General features: G+C 41.3%; 1 protein-coding gene across 2 annotated transcripts; it reads right to left on the minus strand.

The window, feature by feature from the left end:
- Window positions 1-592: 592 nt before the first annotated feature.
- sppl3 (signal peptide peptidase 3) lies at window positions 593-26,681 on the minus strand. 2 transcript variants are annotated; one of them, XM_079365145.1, is made up of 11 exons: window positions 26,096-26,681; window positions 12,334-12,411; window positions 8,924-9,000; window positions 8,687-8,806; window positions 8,382-8,460; window positions 6,425-6,537; window positions 5,661-5,767; window positions 4,895-5,058; window positions 2,975-3,159; window positions 2,673-2,782; window positions 593-2,113 (listed from the first exon to the last, which is right to left on the minus strand). In XM_079365145.1, the coding sequence occupies exons 1-11, from the start codon at window positions 26,119-26,121 to the stop codon at window positions 2,042-2,044; spliced, it is 1,131 nt and encodes a 376-aa protein (XP_079221271.1). In that variant the 5' UTR covers window positions 26,122-26,681; the 3' UTR covers window positions 593-2,041. The 2 variants fall into 2 exon arrangements, with proteins under 2 accessions (XP_079221271.1, XP_079221270.1); XM_079365144.1 differs by having other exon boundaries at window positions 8,909-9,000.
- Between the last annotated feature and the right edge of the window lie 393 nt (window positions 26,682-27,074).

A 27,074-nucleotide genomic window follows, 5' to 3' on the forward strand; every position in this document is an offset into this window, starting at 1 on the left:
ACAGACTGCCAAGGACCAAATGGTGACAGCAAGAACTTCCTATAGGTTAGCTTTCATTTCTAATTTCCATTTCTGAAGGGCGTAACTGATTCACTCCTCTCCCTTAGGTCCAAACAGACTATATGATGTTGTTTCATCTCACACACACACACACACACACACACACACACACACACACACACACACACACACACACACACACACACACACACACACACACACACACACACACACACACACACACACACACACACACACACACACACACACACACACACACACACCTTTATCAGTAACATGAATCTAACCACATGTCCATCTGCAGGCTTCAAGTCCAAACTTTCACACAATAGTCAGGTCTCCATCAGCTGAGGTGAAACGCTGACATTTACAAAGATCAGATGAGATGTGCTTTTGTGCTGCTCGGCTGACTTTGTCAACGAAACAAAACAACAACAAGAGGTATCATCATTGTTAGTGTTTCAAGGCTGAAAATACTTGTAAATTGAGGATTGGGGAGAAATGTTTGGTTCCTAAATGCAGCATGTTTGATGTGAATTCAGGATGTAAAGTAACATAGAATACCTTAAAATCAATTCATTAACATTCATTTATTTGGAAACAAAAAACAAAAAACAGTTTACATCTCGACTTGTCTGTAGAAAACTGACTCCCGTCTGTTTTTTTCTTGTAAATTTAGACAGAAAACATATCAAGCTCAAGGGAAACCTGACTATTGCTACTGCTTTTCTCATGTTCGTGATTTCAAATTAAAACCAAGTAAAACAACCGTTCACTCGTCGGCTCGCCCAAACACACGTGCAAACATTCACACACTTTATTACTAGGACAGGAAACTAACTTTTTCTTCAATCAGCCACCGATGCAAATGTTTTTTTTTCCCACCCACAAAAAAAAAAAAAAAAAAATCCATCTTTTCAATTGCACGAGTCACCAAAGCTTAGAAAACAAATCTTGAAATGATTTTTGCTCGCCAGTCAATTTGAAACAACTGGCAGCCAAAACTTTACCAGAATTCAGCTGTTGGCTGACGTTAGTCTCCTACCCTGTTCATCATGCTCCCGAACACAAATATAAACTCAAGATACCGCAAATACACATATATACAAATAGAAGCAGCCCCTCAAACACAGGGGGTGGCTTAACAATTTATAATGCATCATTTCTGTATATGCCAAGAATAAAACTTTTCTAAATAAAATACATAGTTATCTGTGAGGGTCGGAGATGGGGACAGCAGATGAACAAAGGAAGAGGATGAGGGTTGGAGCGCTAGGGAGGAGCTGTGGTGGAGGGGTGATGAAGAAAGCCGGGGGGGGGGGGGAGATGATGGGGAAGACTGTTGTCTTTTCCGGTCGCTGCTACTGAGCACTGTCCTGTGCCGCTGCAGCGCTCCACCTCTTCTCCTTTTGTTTTCAATCGTTCCACAATAATAATATTAATAATAATGACCATGACAATGCTAAAAAAATATATATAAACCCCAGCCACGTCTCACAACCCTTAGTCCACAAAATGGTGGGAGGCCTGGCCCTCAAGTTCATCTGAGTCGGTGACAAGCGGAGATGCAGCCAAATGAAAAAGACGCGGAGAAAGAAGGAAGAGGTTAAGAGAACTGACGAAGGACGAAAGTCGCGAGTGAGTCGGACTATTTAAGAGAGGAAATCGGGAAAAAAAAAAGAGAGGGAGGAGAGACGGAACAAAAACAGAAAAGGCAGGATGTGCTGTAATGAAGAGGAAATAAACAGAAAAGAGGAAACCGAGATGAAAAGGGGGAGGATGTAGAGACCAAAGATGAGTCGTGTTTCGGGGCGTTGTGATCCACTCTCTGGTGTCCTTCTGAGGGATTTTTTTGTTTGTTTTTTTTTCTTTTTCTTTTTTCTCACAGAAGATTGGCGGAAAGCATGAACAAGTGATGACAACACGGCCTCACTGTGAGTGCGCCCTCTCTCCTTCCCTCGAATTAAGGTAAAGGATCCGTAGTCCTCCCCACACTGCTCCTTGTGTATCCCAGGGTGCATCATACCTCGAGGAAGCGAGAGCTGCTGGTCTTGGTGTGGAAGGGCTCGGACCACATGCGCCGCAAATCCCCCTGTGGACCACAGACATCCGTTTGGACACGAGTCATGTGTGCAGAGTCAATCTGTTCGATATACTTCAGCCAAGAAAACCTTGGTTCCACTTATTTAAGGGTAAAAAACAGCAAGCTATCTTTTTGAAACTTTTTCCCCTGAGTTAAAAGCTAAAACTCTCTAAATAATGATTCACCCATAAGTCCTGAATTTATGGTGGTCTAATCTCTAAGGAGTCTACTGGCTCATCTAAAATTGAGAAACGGCTAAAATATGCAATCAGTATTAATACGAGACACTTTCTGTGGCCTTATAGGAATTATTTTTGGCATGGTGTGTCGTAAATCTTGCTTTGTGTTTTTCAGAAAGCGCTGCATTGTTAAATTAGACTGACGACCATCAGTGTCCTTGACATGCTGTATATATATCGCCTTTCTCTTCACAGGACAGCAAAGAACTCGTTTGCAAGTCCTTCTTCACATGGGGTTGCACTTTTCGTTACAATTTGAAAACTGAAAGAAAATAGTTGACTTCCGCCAAAACAACAGGGCTGTACTTATATGTAGCCCTGCAGCATACCTTCAGGTAGGCCATAGTGAGCAGAGGCAGCAGGGTGAAGGGCACCAGGTAGAGCAGAGCGGGCTGAGCAGCGCGATGGATCCTGGAGGCCACAGTGGCAGTAAGCAGACCTAAAGACACAGACATGAGATTCGTTGTTTCTCAGACACCCTGAGAAGCTTTGCCAAACTGAGACGCACGCGTCCACTTCCGAAAGATTTAACTGAAACAGCCTTAAAAGAACACCTGAAAACATACAAAACACAGAAAAAAAACCCTGCTCCTTTTCCATCCATCTGGCCGTCGATCGATTGATCGCTTACCCACAAAGTATCCGATGAGAGTGCAGTGGAAATAGGAGACTCGCTGCATGCGTCCGGACACGGGCCCTGGGACTTCCCCATTGGCTTGTTTTTTGTAGTTGTCATAACGCAGGACGAAGCATAACAGTAGCCCCGGCATCACAATGTCTCCTATTCCCAGCATGGAGAAGTGACTTCCTGTGGAGCTGCAGGGAGAGGAAATAATGTGTTAATACATGAAACCTTTCAGCACCAGAAGCAGGGCTCGAGACTAACGGCGTCCCAGGGACGATAAAAAAATTGTTTGGGACGAACCGAAATTTCCCCCGGGACCCCTCCGGGACGAAAGGCATTTGTCGTTCCTTAACTACTGTTACTAAGTAAATGAGATTCCAAACCACCAGCTGACTGCAGCTCGGCGCATCTCCTCGCGCTTTATAATATGTATCTATTTTAGTTACTGTGCGCGAGACCTAATAAATATGAACATTCTAATATATTCCCTCCACAGTACTGCTCCATCTATCACTTCATTCACCAACAGTGTCAGCGCGACGTCACTTCTAAACACAATAGCCTGGCGTGCTTTTGCGCTCTATCACCATCTTTCATCAGACTGTAGCCAAATATGTAATTATTAGTGAACATTTCCATCTTTTCCGAAAACAATGTCCCGCACAGGCACACGGTTAGCTGGTTTAGCCGCGGAGCAGCGCTAAAATGCATCCTCGAATTACGCACGGAGAAAGCACAGATTCATGGCGCATATAAAAGTCAGTGAGTGAGTTAGATCCTGATAATAAGGACACGTAGAAGAACAGACTGCCACGCTCATACTGAAAGTCCTTAAACTGAGTTTACTTAGTTAAAACACGTGAACTTCCACACGGAGCAGACTGCAGTGATCAACGCTGAGGGAGAAGCGCACGTCTGTTCGTCTGGAAACATTTGATCATGTTTTCATGCCTGGCACTAAAATATGTGAAGATGATCAGAGACACTCAGTGTGTTTGTGACAACGTGAGCAGGTTTAATCTGTGATGAACCTTAACAAGTGTAAACTGTGCTGTGTGCTGACGCTAACACATCTAAAGTCTCTCTCTCTACTGTACTCTGTTAAAGCCCTGTTCTTATTGCTGTTCAAGTTACAGAAACCATGTCATGGTTTCTGTAACTTCAACAGCAATAAGAACAAAGTGAGTAATCTCAAAAACATTTAAATAAAAAATTTAATTATTGATGTTTTCTTCTGTAATGTGCAGTTCAACATGCAGTTTGTACTGACAGATTTTTTGTTTTCAATCTGTAACCTTTTTTTTTTATCATTTTCTTTTTAGTGAATGCTAAAAATTCCCACCTGTCTATAAGCCACAGGACAAAATAAGCTTTTCAGCTCCAAAATATATTTCATTTAAATAACCAATACACCCAACGTGCATGTCAATAATCGATTTACCTGATATAAATGTGTTTTTTATATACTATATTATAAATTGCAAGGGTTCATAACATAATTAAACTTATACTAATAATTAGAGACCATAAGCAACATTTTGACTTTGGGACAGTTCAAATTTAGTTCGGGACAGTTGAAATAGTTTTTCGGGACGGTTCTGGGACGGTGTCGAGAAAAGTTAGTCTGGAGCCCTGACCAGAAGATTAAAAGCTTCCGACACGCCGAGCAGACGGTAAAAGAACTAGTGGCGACGAAGGCCGCCTGTGGCATTGGCGCACGCCGCCTCACGTTTTGGCCATAAAGTTGCACAAGAATACACCGCAAAGACTGCAACGCCGCCGTACGCAAAAACTAGCTCGATAATTACTCAGGACCGACGGCCAACGATGTCCTGAGGTGTGTCAGGGCCTTCACAACTACTTCTCAACTAGAAAAAAAAAAAAAAAAAGCACACTGATGTATCTGCACGTTTAAATCAGTCTCACCTAGGAAAGACCAATTTTCCAGGTAAAGACAGGCGGGGCACGTCACGGCCCATCCCAGGCCCCAGGTGAAGCTTCCTGGACAGGACGTCTATGGGATTTTCAGCAGGTTGGGTGGCGACTTTGACCATCACATTACTGTTGAAGATGTAGGCTGAGAAGAACACCTGCAAGGGGGAGGAAAAAAAGAGGGAATGCTTACAATACAAATCATCAGCACATTTTGAACGGAAAGATTGTTGACCGCTTTTGAGAATTTGCAACTCTAGTTTAAACATCTCCTGATATTCTGCTGCTTAAACCACCTTTGGTTCTACAATTCATGTCCTTTTTTTATCCGTACAATGATTGTGAACAACAATGTGCAAGGTCAGTGGAGTAGAGCACTTTATACTATACTGTGCTCAGAGCAGGCGCGGATCCAGAGCACAGACAAGGCCAGACATGGCTTATAGAGCACATCTGCTCCAGGAACAACATGTAGACTTCTTTAATTTCTCGGAGGAAACTGTGACGCTCATCCTTGTTTGGCTCGGGGAGTGACTGGCTGTCCTTCCCAGCGTACTTGGCTGGATTTATCGGGTTCATTTATGTTTGTGAAGGTTTTTTTTATTTTTGTAGGGAACTATCTGCACCAATGCTAACAAGACGGACTGTTGCTGGAGAACATAATAAACCACACTTCCTTGGTAGGTGATAATGTGTACAGGAAGTGGAACATTTTGCTGAACAATGTTTGCGGAGTCTTTGGAATGGGAGCAAATCTTACCCAGAAGACGTCATAAATGAGCAGTCCTGACAGCAGCAGGCAGGACACCTTCAGACTGGGAAGCCGCACAAAGGCTATCATGGCGACACACAAGCCCATGGCTAAAGCTGCAGAAAGAAAAAAAACACTTAAAAACAATCTCCCAAGTGTTAGCTGAAAAGAGCTGAAACAGCAGCACTGGCATGTTTAATTAATTAATTAATCAAACTTTTCTGATCAAATCTCTTTGATTGCATCCTAACTCAGCGCCCACGAGAAGAACTGACGCTATCCCTAATGCATAGGAGGTGTTAAAAGAAGTTTATGTTCAATACAACAGCTGCTTCCAGATGTTTAGTTTAACTGAGCACAATGAGATGTCAAGTAGCTTTTTATTCTCGGAATCTCTTTCAAACCGTTTCATCTGTGCAGGCTTTTATTTTCGATGATGAAACGTTGTTTGTCACAGCGCTGCTTTGTTCACTAAATCGAGAAAAAGGCCTGTGGTGAAATCTTTCAATGATTGAAGACAACTGGGTCAAGTAAAAGAAGTGCACACACACACACACACACACTCATCTCTGCTTTTTTCAGAGATTTTCTAAAATACAAACAATTAGTTAGCTTTAAATCAGTTTTTTTTTTTATTGCCGTTGACTAATTGTTCCTATATTTGCATGAAGCAAACTGCAGTTAAAAGAATGGACGGAAAAAATAAAAAAATAAAAAAATCAGTCGCAGACACGGTGACACCAGAGCCGTCTTCATCATCATCTTCCTCTTACCGTCCATGAGAAGCCAGTGTCCAGTCAGTACCCAGATGAGCACTAACATGACGGAGAGGGAGAAGGACAGGAGCTCAGCCAGAGTGAAACGCCCACAGCAGCCGAAGGAAATCCTGCAAACAACAAAACCACACCGTGAATCCTGAATCACGCCGGAGGAGACCATGCCATAAACGTTCATCATTGGCTGTGGGGGGAGTTAGTGTTGATCTGTGAGGAAGAGATTGATCTCCAGAAGAAACGTAACACAGGATTCTCTTGTTGAGCTTCTTTTGGTCTCCAACAGCTTCACTTGTCGCTCCCAGCAGGACTAAAGAAGCAGTGACCTCAGTGTGAATGTAAACTGGATACAATGAGATCTGACCAACTTAGATACTTTCTAGTGATTACACTTTAACAAGGCCGTTTAAGATAAGGTGAAAAGGGGACTGCAGATGCATAGATAAATATGCAAAGTAAAGCATAAGCAACTTGAACTGTGAAGATAAAGAACGATCCACAGTGTTCAACCCTGAGCAGAACAGGATTTTAGCTTGGAGCTTGAATTAAACCAGACGGGAGGCTCGGAGTCCGTCACCATTTCTCTCGATGAGACTTCACATCACGAGTCTTATTTTTTCAACTCTGAAAGAAAAACTACATCCTGTTCCCCAGAAAAATGTAAACACCAGACGTTCATTGTCCTGCATTCTGATCAATGTTTACGCACCCATGTCTGTCTTTTTTTTTAAACAACTATGATCGTGATCTCTTCTCTTCGTCTTTTTTTTTCCGTTTTGTTTTTTTCATATCTTTTTCAGTTTACATCAGACACTTGTTTACACAATGAAGAATGCATTGATTTATATATATGTAGACTGGAGAGTTGTAGGGTTTCTCCTCTAATCCAGCCCTGCAGAATTTCTGAAGCTGTAGCTTTAAATGAGTCATCTACTCAGTGTATAGATAATGTTATTGAGTATGACAGTATTTTGTTTGGTTTAAGCACTTGTAAGAATGGTACGATGGCATAATTAGACATAATCATTCGTTTCTGTGACATTAGTCATTCAGATTTTTTTTTTTTTTTTTTTACTATTTTAGTAGGTTCCTGCTTTTGTCTCGTTTTAAGAGGCGTCTGGAAAGACAACAGACACACTCGCATCGGCCTGTTCACCCAATGAGCGCCCACACTAAAGGGAGATGTCTCCATTATCGCAACAGGTGAGCCTTGTGTGGAGGCTTGTTGTCAAGACAGCCAAAACAAGAGAGCTCTAAATCAGAGAGGACGATGCAGAAAATATTGAAACCAAGGCATGAGACGCTTCACTTTTTGACATGTACGGCAGCGCTGCACCTCAAGTAGTGCATTAACTGGAGAATCCCTCTCTCTCTCTCTATATAGGCTACTTGGGTGTCAGTAAATATATCTGGGCAGCCCGCCCGATTATCCTCTCTGTGTGGGAAACACTCCGAGAGTGCAGCTTATTCTGAACGCAGAGGGAAATGGAAGCAAGTGAATCCCTGTCACACGGGGGACGGGATTGCATGCATGCGAGTCCAGATCGTGATTTTTTATTATTATTATTATTTTTTTTTACAATGAATCATGCAGCCCTACAACAGATAGGGCTGCTATATTTGTTACCGAGTACATGGGTTACATTCTTGGTAACAACAACGATCTTTAATACTGAAACAGGAGCCTAGTCACGATTAAAATTATTTGTGTGCACAAAGTAAAAAAAATTAAAAATAAATAAATAAAGTGTTTATCGAGCAAACAGAAAATCTTTGGCTTTTACTCTGAGCCGTTTTAAGCCTGGCAGACAGTTTCCGTTTGAGCTCTAGCAGGAGAGGATTGATGAAAATATGCTGAGTCACAGAGCTTTATAAATATTTGTAAAAGACATAAGATGCAGCTTGAGTAACAACTTGTACTATTTAAAGACACAAAGAGTCCACATGGTTTCCTTACTTGTTCTGTGGAGAGCAGGGTCTGGTCAAATACTGGCACATTGGCAACAAGAGGAATGCGAATGCAATTGTCGCAAGAACTGAGGAGAAGAAAGAAAAAAACAAAACAAAACAAAACAGAGAAATTAGAAGTCCTGAAACACCTGGACATAATGTTCCAGCTTATTATGCTGTCAGCTTAGAGGGGGCAGCTTCAGTCATTAAAGCAGAGAGGGAGCCATTCCCCCTGTGTGCATGCAACTACTGAGCAGAAAATAATAAAACCTTACTACATGTTCATCTGATGGGGATGTTGTGTTCACATACCTGCAGTGCAGATTGTGAAGACCACCTGTACAGAGTCAAAGAAGAAGAACATGACTAGCAGAGACACAGAGGCTCCTATGGGCAGGAACAGGGCCTGTGTGGAGTCTATAGTCTGAATACCTGCAGGATGAGACAAACAAGGTGATATGGACTTCAAAAAAGGCAAAACAGCACATGGAAAAATTCTTGTCTGCATATCTAAGGTATGGATACAACACTAACTGTTGTTTGTGTTACTGTTATTAAATGCCCCTGTTGCTGTCGGGTTGCCGTCTTTATCCTTCTCCTGGTTCTCACAGTCCATGTTCAATGACCTGCAGGAGGGAAGGGAAAGAAAGAGAAGAGAACCTTAGAAACCAAAAAAAAAAACAAACCTCAAGAGCCTGTCAAGTGTTTCTACGAGGAGAAGCCTCACTGGGACTCGTCCTGATAGGTGGAGTTTTGTTTTTTTTTATGTACGAAATAGCTCTGCATGATAACAATGTTATTACTCACAAGGAAACCTGAATAAAAGCCTTCATTATTTTGCGTTTCTCTGAAATTACAAGTCAAAATGTCTGCTGCTAAAAAAAAACCTATGACTGGAAACAACTTATTTAGAGTGCACAGAATAGATACATCACTGTAATCACCTTTGCATCTAAATGTTAATCTGTTTTTTTTTTAATAACATTCCCAGAAAACATTTCTCTTTACAAGACGTCTGTGTTAATATGTGAGGTTTGGCAAATTGATAGAAACAGTGTGTGGCACTTCTTCACTCTGTAAAACCACTGGAGAAGAAAAGCGGACTGACAATGATGAAAAGGACTCGAAAGATGTCTAAGGGTTCGAATGGTGCCCAAGTGGTTTCTTTCAGGGATAAATGCTGCATGCGATGCAAATAAAAATGAATACACGCACAAAAGCCAAAAACAAAGGCAGCCACTGCTGCAAAGGTCAAACAGCCATATTAATACAAGCCTGAGATAGTGGCTAGAGTTGTAAATGCATGTGCAGCACGTTTGTTGTATTTGCAGCTGTTTGGTCTTTTTTTGCAGCATGCTAATTTAGTTGCAGTGCGTTTCCTTTGTAGCTTTTTTTTTTTTTTTTTTTTTCATCGTTTTCTGAATCGGCAGCAACTTCCTCCTGGTGGAAGTGGTTTGGGCTACAGCAGCATGATTGCCCATCCTCGTCTATTACAATGTACGTCTTCAGTTCTGAACATAGGTTGTGTTCACTTCCTCTGTATGCTAGGGATGATGTGGAGGAGTTGGTTCAACGAACAAATCCGGCACCTTCACCAGTCGACACCGAGAAGTGAACTGTACGAATGATGAATATTTCTGCCCGTTTACCGGAGTCTGCCACTGACCCAGACTGCCCCACACTACCTACCTACTACTGTGTCCTCTAGAAAAATGGAGATGTAGTTGATCCTGTGTTTAACAGTGTTTTATAAATTGATCAAATTTATAAAGTGTTCCCCTCATGTTGCACTAGTTTACTAGTCAGGATTTCATTTTATATTTAACCAGTTTTGTAAATTAGTTACTTTAAGTACCCTAATCTAATAGACATGAAAAACACACCTTGTGTTGTTATCTCATTCACACTTTTCATGACTATATATATATATATATCATAACTATACAAATATTAGCTGCCTCTTCCTTTACCTGTATTTGATTGGTTCGTAGATGGGTACTGGTTTGATGTCAGTGAATGTTTTTTTCATCCACTTTAACTATTTGACATTTTCGAATTTTTTGGTAATTAATTGAAAATAAAACCTACTCATGTCAAGTCTGTGAACCTCGTCTAATTTTGTTCGGTTCTCGCTCTTTAGACGTCGACAGTCAGCTCTAACTCTGTGTAAGCCTGAAGCATCCAAAAAAAATTAAAACAAGAACACTAAACGAACCATAGTTGGATTAAAGCACAGAGAGTCTGGGAGTGAAAATGAGCTACATGATGCATGCTGTATATCGAGGCCAACGGGCCTTTCTTTGCACCCAGTCACATTTAAAGCTGGACTGATGTTATGAGAGAGATTCGATAAGGACGGTTCTTTTCAAAACCAGAAATTGGATCATTTTTGTGCAGTCTAATGTTTCTGAAGGAAAAGAAAAGAATCTATGTTATTGGGAAAGATATAAATGATGTCATTGGATCTCAGCATTGGAGCTTGTGGAGACGATGGACCACATTCAGGCCCATCTTTATGTAAACATAGTTAATCAAAGAAACACCTGATTGATTCGGCATCTTAATCCGATAACGGAGGTGAAAACCTGACAGCCTGTCTTTTCAGCCACAGACTCAAAGTGTGCTGGATCAAAGGGAGCCGTCTAAAACATTTTTGTTTCCGTCAATATGATAATGCCACGAAAACCATCCAAACAGCATTAGCTGGAGATTCTTCTGATGCAACAATAATCACATTACACCAGCAGCTCACTCGGCCCACTTGGGACAGGGAAAGAGCTTTAAAGTGCTGCAACAAGTGTTTTCATCACATGTATCCAAATAAGTCCATTTTGTTTTGAAACCAAAAGAATGGGTCATGACATCACAGAAACAACAAAAAGCACATACGTAGCTTCAGATTTTGCTGATAAAGATAGTTAAGAATATTTTTGATCCCTCAAAAATGTGTTAAAAAAAAACTCAAGTGAACTGGAGTGAAAGTTTTGTCTTATACAAGCCGGCTCTTGTTAATAGTCTACAAGATGTTGTTAATGGTAAAAACAACTTATAGGTCTTTATATATTCTAAATATATTAAATATTACTTAAAGCGGAGTCCTTCACGGGCAAGTATTGAGATCAAGCGGTGCAGGTACGAGTGAACCTCTTCACAGTGAACTTCAGGGTTTCATTTGTGAAACATTGCACAAACTATTACGACAGCATTTTTAACTGGGCTTGGCAGGGTGTCACTTTGGTCCACAGAGCAGTAAAAAACCTGAGAGACCATATCTCTCCACCTCTTGAATAGGCACCTTATCTTTGCCGTGTGATAGGTGAACGTGTTCGTCATTTCTTGCTGAATGACTCTACCAAAGTTTGCAGAGTATGTCCCCCCCCACCTGAGCTTCACTCCCCTTTTTCTTCATATTCTGTGCGCCGGTTAATTTGCAGATGATGGAAAAAAAAGTTAGCTGTTGAGTTTGAGTTAGTTGACGGCTGTCTTTAATGGAAATCGCTTTCTGACATTTCTGTCGTGCGTCTTTAAGAAGCCAAAAGCACCTCCATCAGAGTGAGGAGGATCCACGTCCAGCAACTAAATCTGACCTCGTCGATTCAGACGTTGGTGGTGTTTGGGAATCGTCTCCTGGCGCTGGCAGCTACTCTAGCTCAGCCTGCTGTGATGCTCAGACACTATGTCATGTTGTCTTTGTGTGACAATGTTGGTTGCACAACAAATACTACAATCGTCCAAGATCAAATCATACAAGCTTAAAAATATCAAATACTCATCATGAAACTGTTGGGAAAGCCAGAGTGTGTAAATGAGATTTGAGGCGTGTCGTAAAGACCTGAAGGCTGGGAGCTTGTCTTAAACTCAGGGGCAGATTGTATAATCTTAAACCACCCTCCTACCTATACGTTGACATTTTTAAAAAATTATTATGATATAACCCAACCATATCTGTCAGTACTCACCTGAAGCTGCCGTAGACGATGAGGAGGATGGAGATGAGGAAGGTGGACACCTGGCTGGAGTCAACTAGGGAGTACGCCCTGAAATAGAGAGAGAGAGAGAGAGAGAGAGATCACAGTCATTACCTTGAACTGTTCGACGGTTTACTTTCCTACTAAAACAGAGGTGATGAGAACTACTTTAAACATCAAGAAGCAAGACCGTAAATCCCCCCTTAAACACTTGAATCATTCTAGAAGGACTTTCAACTGCTTTCTAAAAACGGATGTTTGCTCTTTTTTTTAATGGTTCTGAAGATCCTACGTTGTTACGGTCAGCTAACTGTGATCTGACCCCCGTCTTTATTGAAGACCACGGTGCTGATTCGCGACGAGCTGTAAGATGAAAACACAAGACGTATAGCTCGGGTTCAATCTCGACCTGATGTGCCTTTCTGAGACTTCCCGTTATCCATTCCAATGTGTAATTTAATGTTTGATAAGCTTCCTGTTTTAAAAGAGAAAAGGAGAGAAAAAAAAAAAAAACGCCTGAGAGATCTCACCCTGCGTGACGCATTTCAAAGCGGGATGAAGCCGGTTGTACTAACATTGCTTCTACATTTTGTGAGAAACGAGAGAATAATGCTGTGGGATTACATCACTTATTCGAAGTCTTATCAGAACCCAGCCCTGAAATGAACGACTTCTTCACTGGGGGTCGACATCCGAACAGGATTAGTTTCTGAAAACAAACTCAGACAGATGGATTGGATTATGATAGGGCCCATCTATGCAGTTCAATTCTACGTAAACATAAACGCGTGTGTACAACAATCAACAGCAGTGAAGAAAACACTAGTAACCAGCCCCGTTCACACACGCCAACAGATTTTCTTGCCTTACCAGCCTCAAAACACTAAAAGAAAAATCACTAAAATACTGTTGACACTTTTTAGGAGCGAGGCAAAGAGCGTGTCAGTAGTTTCTTTAATAGCTGAAACATTTCCCTTCGTAACATGGAGCGGCTGGTAGACTGCTGAATCCAGCAGCTCCAGAGGCAGCGATGTGAAGGAGGTCGTTTCCAGCCCTGATTGGCTGCTCTGTGTCCACTGAACAAAACGAGGTGTAAGGGTACGCACGTCCACAGAAATACTTTCACAGGTTCTGGATCAAAACACTGAAACTGAAGGCGAGAAATCAAAAGGTATTAGCACACTGTGCGACAAGCTCCCCGTCATCTTTAGGAGAAAAGGAAACCCTTCCATCTCAAAGATTTGAGCTTTTCATGAGGTGTGCCAATCTTTTTATGTTTCACAACCTGTCTTTATATAAACCATACTTTCATGAAAAAAAAGAACGAGCCACTGTAGTTTCAGGCTAGGATGAAGAACTATAGGATGCATATAGCACCCATTGATAACTAACTGATCAGAGGGAGGTTCGCTGTATAAAAGGTGATTTTAAAATCACTGCGGTCTAAAGTTTGAGATCCCCCCCAGGCCGGTGGCATAAAAAAAAAACAACAAAAAAAAAACCCCAAACAACATCCACTATGATCTAAACATTTCAACTCCCCACTCAACACTCAGAGCCTGCTTTGCAAGAAGCAAAAGAAGTAAAATGCTGGCGTTATCACGGAGCTGAATGTATTCTGCTCCCCGGGGATCAGTGAGGCCTCATAATTACACACAAGAAAAGCAGCCAAGAAAATGAAAGTCAAACAATTCGATAGTGAAATAAGAATTGCAAATTGTGTTGCATCAAAAAAAAAAAAAAGAAAAGAAAAGAAAAAACTGGGGAGAAAAGTAGGAAATTGATTTTTGAAAATTCAATAACGCAAATGTGATCCACTCGGCTTAAGGCATATCGGAGGCTGTCAGCAGAGGACGGAGGTCTCTGCTAACCACACGGCCGGGTAAACTCTCATCAGAGCTGTTGGTGTTCTTTAAGAGCCTATGACTAACCTGTACTTTAGGAAATAAGAAGCACATAGTTTTAGATTCAAAAAGCTTTTAAAAAAAACAAAAAAAACAAAAAACTGAGCAGAACTCATGATAACACTTTTTTTTTTAAGCTTTTTAATTTTAACATCTTATTCCTATAAATCATCAAAACTTTAAATCATCCCTATCAAACAATATGAAAAGGTATTAGTTGCTTTGGTTATGGAGCGTCTTCTTAGTCCATTGAACACATCAAATCAAAGATGGCTGATTATAAGTCACAGTGGTCCTAAAACATCTACAGGCATGACGCGGTTTAGCCTCCACATGAAACCCAATAATGCCGGTGTTCTTTTCTCCAGTCGAAGGCGAGCCCAGCTTTTTTCCTTTGGCCGTGCATATTTGACCTGAATTCTGAACCCGTCTGTTTCCTGTCAGCGATGCAGACGAGAGTTACGAACGAAAACATCCAAGAAGGTTAGTATTCATCACTGCTCCGTCCATGACGAGGCTTTAAAATCTGCATTATAGCTCCCTCAAGTTTCACCGGTGTCTTAAAAGGCACTAAAACATCGACCATGAAAAGCCATCAGCTCCTGGCCTATCCTTAAAAAAGTGTCACTGCGACTGATCTCTACACCGACCCATGGACATGACAGGAAACCGGCCTAATAATCCCACAATGCAAAGCAGGGTTTGGCCTGGACACACAGTTAGAAAGACTCCGGACCAGCTGATCACGTGTCCTGCTGGACTGTTAAAAAACGGGCCTTCATAAAATAAATAAAAAAATGAGAGTGGCACATAACTTATCATTTCATCGTGTTCTTGTTTTATCAGCAACTGTACGCACCCGCACCGACTGTACGCTCCCGCACCGACTGTACGCTCCCGCACCGACTGTACGCTAACGCACCGACTGTACGCACCCGCACCGACTGTACGCTCCCGCACCGACTGTACGCTAACGCACCGACTGTACGCTCCCTCACCGACTGTACGCTCCCTCACCGACTGTACGCACCCGCACCGACTGTACGCTCCCGCACTGACTGTACGCACCCGCACCGACTGTACGCACCCGCACCGACTGTACGCACCCGCACCGACTGTACGCACCCGCACCGACTGTACGCTCCCTCACCGACTGTACACTCCCGCACCGAAACTAGTTTGGTAAAATGTTTTTTTTATGTTGAGTGAATAGAGTATAAAAACAGAAGGCGGAGAAGGTTCCAGCCACACTGGGGGGAGACTGCTGTTGGCTGGAACTCGACGCAGACTGAAGAGTCTTTATCCATATCCACCAATCAATGCTGACAAACGCAGACAAGTAAGATGAGCCGAGAGAAGTAGACGTGCACCCATCAGGAGAATCAGGGCCGATGCCGATGTTTCAAATAACAATTAAGGTGATTGTGGATTTGTTCGATACGTTTGTTTCATCGCTTTAGAACTTCCCACTCCCACAATGCCCCCATTTTCTCTCAGGTTTAACAATAAAAAAAAAAAAGATTCAGAGTTTGTTCAGATGACTTCATCTGGACTCTTCTTATCTAATTTAGGGGAATCTCATCACAGCCTAAAAATGTGTCCGGCACAATGTGATATTTCTGAATTTACTGCTCTATAAAAGTAAATTATTGAGTGGTTGTTGTGTTGAGAATAGAACATGAGAGAAGACGAGTACGCACAGGCTTCAAAATAGCAGAAAAACAGATAGTGCACACAGGAAAACCACATACGCAGGGGGAAAGAGTCATGACAAGATGATCCATCTGAACGGACACAGTGAGTGACACTCGAGAGGATGTGTTACAGCACAAGAACCAAAACCATTGAGCTGATTCAACACATAATAGTTTATGTTTCTGCTACTTTGACCTCTGCACTAGTGTACGTCTTCACCTGCATACAGCGTACCCAAACTATAGGATTAAATAGAGTCCGACTGATGAACAGCAGATCGGCATCAATCGGTTAAAATCAAATCAAAATTAAAAACACATTCGAAATGCAATAATAAGAAAATGGAAAAGAGCTCAAATCGTGTATTTTGGTTGGTTCAGAAAAAGGTCAGTTAATTTGCTAACGCTGCACTTTAACGTGCTACAGAATTAGTCGACCCTACAATCGAAATCAGCCTTCTCTGCTGGCAGGCAGTGAACAGCGTTTCACTTCTTCCAAACACAGACAACAGCCCATGAATAAAAACGATTTTGGCGCTCTGAATCTTTTTTTTTTTTTTTTTTTTTTCTGGTGCGCGTGTCACACAGGAATTCACAGTTTTCATTGTGATGCTGGGGAGGTGGGAGGTGGCCTCTTTTATTCATCGAGAGGCACAGGGAACGACTTCAGGGTGTCTGGGAGGGGAGGGGTAACATGTAGTTCACTGTGAAAACAGGACACCAGGACAATACAGTATCATGTTGACCAGGGGACGTTTGTTTAAAACAGGCCTTTGCTTAATGACTGAAAACACACTCAGCAGGCATTCGCCACAGAACAAAGCAGTCGGGTAAATCTGACACAAGATGTAGGTCTTAAAATACGGCAAATAATAAAGCCCAGTCAAATATGAAACCCTATTGAGGCAAATGTTTTTTTTTTAAAGGGGCTAAAAGTTTTACAACTACTTGGCTTTGCGCATTGACGAAGTGATAAAGAAAGTGACCTTGTTCTCTTACACACAGATGCTAATGATGTCACTGCCTCTCTGTCAACAGAGCGAGCAGATACACAGCTATAGTTTCATCCACCACAGACCTAATTCATATTCTAGCATCGAACTGCTTCGTCTGAATTCTGCGCACAGAAAGCCTGCAGAACATGGGTGAGATAGATGAATGGAACATTTAAAAACAAAATACAATCCCGGACTGTTGAGGGCTGGACCGCGGCCCAAAGTGCCATAAGACGTCCTTGTTCGCTGACAGACTAGGTCTTCAATAACACAATTCCAATACCGTCCACCGTCAAGCCAGTTGCATGCATGACTTGACCACTAAAGGGCCAGTTCAACTGGCCACAATGGCCACTTTTTAGCAAACGCTGCCCTTGTGCGGCGTGGATATTTCAGATTGACCTCCCAGAAATATCAAACTCAAGTCTCAAGTATCCCAAACTGGGAGGAAGAAAAAAAAAAAAAAAAGAGAGCCTGAGCATATGAAGTCAACGAAAATGTTCATCCGCTTAGAGAAGTGACTGCATGAAGTTGCTGCTCGACCTGGAATTATCAGTAATCTGCCTCCACTTTCTCATCCAGTTATGCATGTAATGTTTACATCATTCAGGATCAAGAATGTAATTTGTTGTCAACAGTGACCTTTTCTCCCCGACGTGAAAATATAAATAAGCTCCCCTTCATTACTGCGACTGTGTGTGTTTTACACCCTGCTGTGGCATTTTCCTTTTGTTCTAGTGGCTGTTGATAAGAGATGGGAAGTAAAAATGGGTGGTAGTGATAAAAACGTGATGTTAGAGCAACGCAGTAAGGGTCACCAGAACGCCCCGCAGCACTCTGTTTTTTGGAAGACTTTTAGGAAAAGAAATCTAAACCAGCTGCTGGTCATACTTGTCCAGAGTGAAGTCTCGCTCTAATCTTTTTTACAGCACATGAACCCGGAGTGTAAAGTGCCAAAGCCTCAAACCTCACAATGCACTAGATGACCGTCTCACAACTGCGCAGGCTTTCAGTCCTGAAGACAAGTAAGTAATGTCAGCAACAGTTGGTTCAGTTATCTGTCAGATTCAAACAGGTCAATGCGTTTCTAAACTGAGAATACAGCCTTATTGGATGTGTCGATACCATGTTTAACAGAAAATGAACCTAAAAAAAAAAAACCCTAAAAAGGCCCTGACACACCAAGCAGACGGCAACAAGTAGTTGTGACTCGCCTCACGGCTGCTTTTGTCTTGTCCAAAAAACTGCACTAGAACACGCCACAAAGATTACAGCCAACAGCCGACCACCACATACGTTCTGCATATACGAGATGATGCAATAAGTCTCCGTGCCAGCAGGTGGCAGTAGTCTGTAATCGTCATTCCAAAACGGCAAAGAAAAAGAATGCTGATAAATTAACCGTTTTTACTACTAATCAATATAATCCCTGATAAAAAGTTGAAAATGGCACAGGCGTCGTCGGCCCTTGTTCTTCTATTAGTGGAAATACAGAAGAGGCTCTTCCATTTTTCTTCTGGTGCACAGGCTCTCCTGTTAGCTTAGCTGAACAGAGCAATCACCAACAGACCAACTATGACCGACTGCAGACGATCTCCTTGGTGTGTCAAATTCTGATATTTGAAGTGCCAGAGATTCTCATAAAGAAAGACTACAACACCAGATAGTTACTGTTAATGAGGCTAATCTGCTCCTCATGAAGGTGCAGGGGGCAACACTGAAACACCTACACGCTGCAATATCTTTCTTTTCACCACAAAGAGAAAATACAGGAAATGTCACCTGTTGCACTCCTGTAAGTGTGTCATGCACAAACAAAACAGTCCACTAACATAAGATCTATCGTCTAAATACTTAAAGCTTCGAAAAAAGTTATCAGCTGTTTATGAACCAGACAGAAATGACACCTGATGACTTCATATGAACTAGAAAATCCAATGACACCTCCTACAGACGCCAATGACTCGCTGTCAGATGGGGCATTTCAGAGCACATAAAAAAACAACTTACAGTTTACAATTATGCCAAAGATTCATAGCAACTAAATTGACAACGAAAATAAAAGGGAGGATGAGATTTTCGGTCAAAATTAACTACTTCAACATGTACAAGATCAGCAGAGAGAGGGCCGCTTGTTCCAGACTAGGGTCACCTAAATAAATACACTTAAATGTATTAAACTTTAAATCAATTTTTTGAAGTTTAACTATAAACCCATATTCCTTCTACACGTGGGTTATTTTATATTAGTTAAAGGGAAGATATGATGAAAAACTCACTTAATTAATACTTTACTTAATTAATTTGGCTACCCTGAGTGTCTATCCACACCCACGAAATTTTAAATAAATCCATCTAGTCATTTGTTTCTTTGTAGTCTGCTTAAGTCTAACCACACAGAAAATTTCTCTGCCTCCAATTTTCTCTGTTTGTGACATCACAAGTTGGATTCTTGTAAGACAATCCCCTCCCCTCCCCTGGTATCTCCTCTCATAGATTCCACCTCCAGACTAGAGCGAAAACGTTTGTGCAACTTTTGTCCATTTTTTTTTGTCTCTACAGAGGAGTGATGTCTACTGGGAAAACTCAGGGGGGCTCACTGCATTTAAAGAGACACACACCAAAACAGAGTGTTCTGAGAGAGCTGGTTTCTACAGGGTTACAAACCTCCTCTGGTGCTTGATTCATGTTATATATGGACCAAAGCACAGCACATGGGCTTCATTTAGAGCACAGGGGGACTGTTTGAAAAGGTAAACAAAAAATGTTATAATATGTCCCCCTTGATTTATTTGCAACACATACAGCTGATAATGTTTGGATACAGAACACCTACTTTGAGCATTATCTGAGAATACAGCTTTATTGCCTTAATCTTTACAGACCCCGTGATACTCAGACTCTGCATGCACAGCAGTCAGTTCACTTCGTGCTCTGGTGGAGGGTAGCCTCCTAATGTTACACCAGACAGACATTACAGGTGCATCAGAACACAAGAATGTTTTCATTTTATTGAAAGCCAGAAAAGGTTGTGACGTGACGTTCGAGATCATTTTACAATACTTCTACCGCCGTCAGACGGATATATTGTGAAGCCCTAGTTAGAAATGTTACCTACTTTGTGCATTGTGTGAATGATAAGTTGATTAGTCAGTGTCCAGAAAGGCTAAGCTTTAATTAGATTGTACTGTGAACAGCCGGAATAAAGGGATTCTGGGATTAGATCTTATCTCCCGAGGAGGACGGTTTGTTTTTTCACAATTTTTATTTCAAGGTAAAAGACAAAAGGGACAGTGAAGGAACCTTATCTGAACAACTTCCATGTTGTCAACACGGACCTGTAGCAGCCTTCTATGAATGACATATTATGTATATTTCTCTATTAAGTAGGCGGGATAAAAGAATTATAAACCTTTGGTTAAAATACAACAAACGGCTTCAAAGATGTATATAAATCGGAGGTAAAAAGAATGATGGTGTTTTGGCTGATGAAAAGTCTACTGAGAGAAAAGGCTATGATATCAATCGGATCACCTTCTGCTTGAATCCCTCATTTATACTGATTGATTTTGACTTCACATTCACAGCAACACGAATCCTTCTCCAGATAATCCACAGAATGATCGGTCCGACCGAAGACCTTAAACAATCACTTTAGCAATTCGTAGAAGATTCATCATCAATACTAGTCAAGTACAACCACTGTGGCACGACATCGCAGTTTCCTGTTTAATCCGACTACAGTATGTGTGAAACCAACACTTAGAGAGTTTCAGTATGATGGATGTGGTTCAACATGGCAAAAACAGATGAACTATATAACCCTTCTTTCAGTTCGGTCTCAGTTTTACCCACTGAAACCAACAATGACTTGTGTGTGAAACGAGCTGATGCATCTCTGTGGCTGTAAGCATTAACAAAAGTATTATTTTAGTCATATCAGGTAAGCAGATAGGCTTGCATACCGAGCACAAGGATTTGGATACATTTGGCAAATTTTCAGTGTTGATGATCTCAAACATAACGACACTATGACCCCTCTAAGGCTGAATGATTTATCGTTTTCTGATCAAAATCGCGATTTCAAAAAAACGCGATCAGGTGGTCGCCAAAGCCGCGGTTTTTGGCAGTGCTTCTCCCGAATGACCCAGGAGCTGTTGTCAACTAATTTACACACGCCGTCTATTCTGCCCCTGCGTGTGTGCGTGACTTCTTTAGCTTGATACACAGCTCGACAGATAGCTAACAGTTTTCCTCCAATAAAGAAGCTGAAGTTTCTTTGTCCAGTCTTTAATTAAAGAAGCACTGTAAAACTAAACAGACATCAAAACATAAGTTATTCATCTGATATGCTAAACAACAGAAAAGTCCGCTAGCTTGATGCTAACGTCGATGAGAATTTGTATAGGAATGCTAGCGGTTAGCATCGCGAATGTGTCAATTGTTATCTCACGTTGTAACTTTATTAAACTTACTCAAAAGAAACAATGCAAGACCTGAACATGAAATGACGCTCACAGATAAATGTTTCGGCCGTATGTCCAGAAGAAACTATAGAGACATTGTTGGCTTCTCTTGTTGCATTACTTCTGTGAACTAAGTCACCTACGGAAACCACAAAGGCACAAAATATATCAACACTTGTGACCAGATTTCTGTCAAACTGACACTAAAACCAAGAACATCACACCGTCTGTGTGTTTCTTCTTAATAAATAAATCTGAAATCAATTCTTAACTTTAGCTTTCATTCTATTAATTTAGAGTTCTGGCATTTAAAGTTTTAACTAGTATGATGTAATTTCCTGACATGTTTGTAAATGTTACTGTATACATTGAAAACATTGCACAAGCTTGATTTGAAGAAAATCGTGATAAAAATCGAGATCGCAATTTCTGCCAGAAAAATTGCAATTCAATCTTTTCCTAAAATCGTTCAGCCTTAGACCCCACTGAGGAAAATAAAAATGAAATATAAAAGGAGGAGTAAATCTTCAAGAGACAAGACTAATCTGATCTGATGAGAGCGGGAGAGACGCTACGTTCCTTTTGCCGGTTTCACATACGCACTCCGGATATTATCGAGATAATTACGGGAGGACTGCTCCGGAGATTCTGGAAAAACAATGCGGAAGACGAAGCAACTGAGTCCGCTGCACGACGCCATAATGATAATATTTGTCTTTACATCAATGTTACAAGTGATCCAGCGGAATGACATCAAAAACAAAGTGGAGAACATTCAGATCGAACTTACAGTAGATCTAACAAAGATATCGACATACATACCGGTGTCGGAAATTTTTTCTATCCCCAATATTGTTAAGACCCCTAAAATCCAATATCAGCCAGGCTGACACTTCTAATCCATTTAGTACTTTGAGGACAAGCTGTTTCTAAACTGATAGTCACATGCAAAACACTGAACGTCTCGCCGGGTGGCTGGAGTACAGAGACAAAGGAATCCCCACTGTATTTTAAATATGTACTCACAACGGCGAAAGATAATATGATGTATATTGAATAAAGCCGAAACCGTTAAAAACACAAATATGAGATCACTGTTCTAAACAGTCCGACAGAAATACTGGACTGTTCTGTCACTACTTTAAGTACTCAAACTTTATACTGATGAAAATACTGACTCTTACATAACTAACCCTCAGCCTAATAATGTTTTTGATACGTTACCTTACAGACGATGGTCACTCACTGCTTGGCCAGGTTATCATGAGGTTGTTCAAGTTTATTTATTGCTACAGCCTCACTCTCCTCCTGCTCACAATGTAGGCTACCTACGCCTCTTTTACCTGGCTGTGCCACCTCTCCTCCCCATGCTGTGGCGCCATGATACTGGCTACTGCAAAGGCAGACCATGCCTGCTGCAGGGACTCCAGAACGTGTACACATTTTGAGGCATCTATTTTGACTTCACTCACTCGCTTTTTCTTTTTTTTTTTTTTTGCATATAGCTCATCACTTTGACACTGAAGTTTCACTTCCTCCGAGAAACTTTTTTTTTTCTGAGCAAGAGCAAAATAAAGTGGGTGGGGGTTTTACCTTCTGGGGAGACATGATTGGGCAAGCCAACTGTCATGATAAAGTAAATAGCCAATGGGCTGCTGTTGCCTGGTAAGTGGCATGGTGATTCACAATTTATTTTTTTAAATTTTGATCAAATGAGCCCCAAAATGTGTCAGCCAACCAGGGAAATGATCTGTATAACTTCTTACACATCCAGCCCTGTGTTCACTATTGGAAGCATCACTTTCACAGGCTCACTGATAAGATGTGCTCGTTGAAAGGTTCTGGCTTGCACTTCAGGCAATTTGATGACCTGCAGAACTGTAACATGAGGAAGAGAAAGTAGTAAAATCATCCTTCTTGTCACATTGATGTAACAGTGGGTTGTTAACTAAACACGACCAACTGATGTCAGAGGTCATCTAAGCTGGAATGCTACCTACTGTAGAGGCTGATGAGAATCCTTACATTTTTCAACTATAAAACCAGATGAGTTCACCAGTTTGTCCAGGGAGCATTAAAGGGAACATATTATATTATTATATAATTCACCTCAACAGTTTTTGAACATTTATTTGGATAACCTAAGTGTCCATCAACCCACAAAATTTGAATTCAATCCACCCAAATCTTTGTTTGTGGTCTGCTTAAGTCTTACCACACAGAGAAAAATGCTCAGTTTCAAATTGTCTCAGTTTGTGACATCACAAGTTGGATTCTGGTAAAAAACAAAACAAAAAAATTATTCTCTCCCCTCCCCTTGTATCTCCACACATGGACTCCACCTCCAGCCAAGAGCCAAACTTTTGCACAGGTTCGCCATGTTGATTCTCACTACAGAGGAGTGATGTCTACTGGGAAAACTCAGGGTGACTCCTTGTATTTAAAGAGACACACACACCAAAATGGAGTGTTCTGAGAGAGCTGGTTTCTTAAGGGTCACAAACCTCTGGTGATTGATTCATGTTCTATTTGGACCAAAGCACAGGTGTTTCATTTGGGGCACAGGAGGCTGTCAGAAAAGGGGTATAATATGTCCTCTTTAAAGTAGCTATGAAACTAATCATACGAAACAGAAAGTGCAAATGCAGCTGAAGATTGCATTCTCTGTGTACATTAGAAGACTGCTGAGACCTGCTTTAACAAAATGGTACAAATGCAAAACTGCATTGTTTATGACTGGGTATGCAAAAGGAAACGATTTCATTTCATGCATGTTTTTTCTCTCCATGCTGTCAAACTGAACTGTACCTTTCTATTGTCAAAGCTATGTGGGTACATGTCTTTCTGCTTGTGAGGATGTTGCAGTGTTCATAGGTTTGAGATGTGATGTGGTCTGGGGTTAGTCAAACAGTAGAGAAGAGGCAAAGTAATAAAAGAAAAAAAAAAGATTGTTAATGACCGTTTTGGTGGGCCTTCTTCATTTGTGGCGTTGAACATTCCTAATTCAAAATCAGGTTTTGAATGAAAATAAATCAAAACAGATTAAATGAAAGGACGTGAATTAAAAGCCACAAGTCATGTGATATAATGTGTTATAATAATGTACAGCAGATAGCTATGCATTACACGGTTAGCCTGACACTGTCGGAGACAGTAACAAGCATACTGGCAAATAAGCACTTCCTAATGACTGATATACTGAGACTAGCTTCTTCTGTCATGATGGACAATCTCAATTCAATCTTATGTTTATTTGAATACACAAAAGTCTATTAGAGCATGGAAGCCACTTTGTATTACAGCATCTAAAGTCTTAAACCCGGCTCCAAACAGAAGTACTATCACCTCAGGACCTATAATGCGATGATACCCACCATGTCTGTGTTTATGTTCGATAAAATCTGGGTATAGACCTCTCAATTACTGCACCCCATCAACATTACTAAACAGATGTTAAAAGGAGCCACAGATGTGTAAAGGCAATGGCACCCTAAAATCTATGATTAAAAAAACCCTGCAGTCTGTTTTGTGGTTTTCTTTGTGCAAGCTCAACAACTGAGTAGCTCATCTTCATAGAAAACACAGTGACATAAAGTGCTTACAGTGACAATCCGTAATATTGTATTTTGTTTGTAAATATCTCAAATGCTTATCTACCTGATTTCAAACTAATAAAAGCATGCAAAGGACATCTAAATACCATAATAGCGGACCTTTACATAACAAAAGGGACAAAAATGATCACATGAAATGAGATCCAGTCAACTCTGTGCACCTCTGCTCTGTCAGAGATACTGGGACTAGTGTCCGTATTTAAGAGGATGCTGTTTAAATGATGACCATTGAAAATACTCTGTTGCTAGAGTCAAGAATGAACATTATAGCTTATATTAATAACAAGGCCTGAGTAGAAGTTCAAGTCCATTCATGAGGACAACGCATTTCAGTGTTCACATCATCCCAGTCTGGCTTCATCTCTCTCTCTCCTCTCGTTAGGCTAAAATTCAGTCTACATTATAAAGTTCACATGTGAACACACAGCCCAGTTCGGTAAATTAATTTTACTTGTGGTGTTTCACGATGCCAGGATTACCCTTAAAGCTGGCATTTAGGTTCATGACTATTCGATGTCAGACCGCTAGCTTAGCTCTTACAAACCTTTGTTATTGTGTGCAACGGGGTCGACGACGAATGCTAGTCTTATAATAAGATAGCACTAATTTATTGGCATAGGTAATGTCCACTAATCTCATCGACATGGTCATTCAACACCCGCTGTGTGAAGTTACGCGTTTGTGAAAGCAAGAACAGAAAGACACAAAAGACATATTCATTCACCAAATGAGCCTAGCTCAAGTCGTTAGCTAGCTAGCAGGCTAGCTCGTCCATTGGAGCTGAGCGTAGCTGGATATGGTTAGCATCAGCTGGTAGAGCTGATTAGCTACTGCTAGCTAACCAAACGAGCTCAGGTTGGCCGTTAGCGGTTATCAAAGCTGCAGGAAAAAAAATATACATGCAAGGATGTGTGACATGTTGCTGTCTGAACTGTATTAAAAGCATCTTGTTGTATCAGGGTGGTCGTGAATTGTCAGGGGTGTTATTCATTGGTTCATTGACCTATATCATGCAGGCTTGGCAGCTAACTCAAGGTAGCTACGACTATAATCGGTAGCGCTGTGCCTGTGCGCACTCACCAGGATGAGTAGCCTTGCTCCGCCATATCGCCGAAAACAGAGGTGCTCCGCGACTGTGGCTCACACAGATTCAGGTCCCGGTGACAACCCCGTTAGGACCTCGGCGATGTTTTCAGCTTATCCTTCACAAACCCGACGTCCTAGCAGTTAGTTTTAGGTGACAACATGGTGATGCATCCCGGCCGCAGCTAGTAATCACTAGCTGGATATCGTGCAGTTGAAATAGGAATGATGGTTTGCTATCGTTAGGTGGACAAGACAAAGCACCCCGAGAAAAAACACACACACACACACTGGTGTTATTTTTCGTCTAATGTCCTGCTGTCACCCCAGCCAAAAAGGCTCGGTCTTTAACGATGCTACACCCACTGTAAATCCATATTCAGCACGGTGTGTCCAGGATAAATTCGTATATTCCTCAAGTCTGCACCCCCCTAGCAGTTATGGAAGACGCTCAGCTTTGTTTTCTATGGCGAGAGTCACGGGAGCGCGCAAAATCGCCCTGCTGTAGAGCTTTACAAGTAGCACGCGCACGGAAACGCTCCTGTGCACGGAGAAGGCTCGCGATGGTTTCTCTACAGCTGGCAGCAATGCAGTCTATCATATACACCTACAAACCACAACCGTGAGCATGACGTCGCTTTCAACATGTAACTGTTAGACATTATCTTATGATTAGTTATGCGAAACGTGACTTAATATATCATAAGGACAAAATACCTGAAATAATTTCCCTTCATATTTCACCATTTTAATTAATATTCTAAAATTTCAACGGGTTGAGAAGAAACATTTTGTGAGAAAAATATTTATGAATACATGGACGAAGACAAACTGGTTTAAAATAACTAAGATCTATAATTTGCAAAGTGTCATCTTCTGTTAGAGTCTTGCACATACTGTGGTCAAGTGACCACAGTCACAGAAACAGTGTACTAAAATTGAACAATTAATTGGTTTAAAACAACAATACAAAAAC

This window comes from Symphodus melops (assembly GCF_947650265.1).
Source record: "Symphodus melops genome assembly, chromosome: 16".
NCBI classification, from domain to species: Eukaryota; Metazoa; Chordata; class Actinopteri; order Labriformes; family Labridae; genus Symphodus; species Symphodus melops.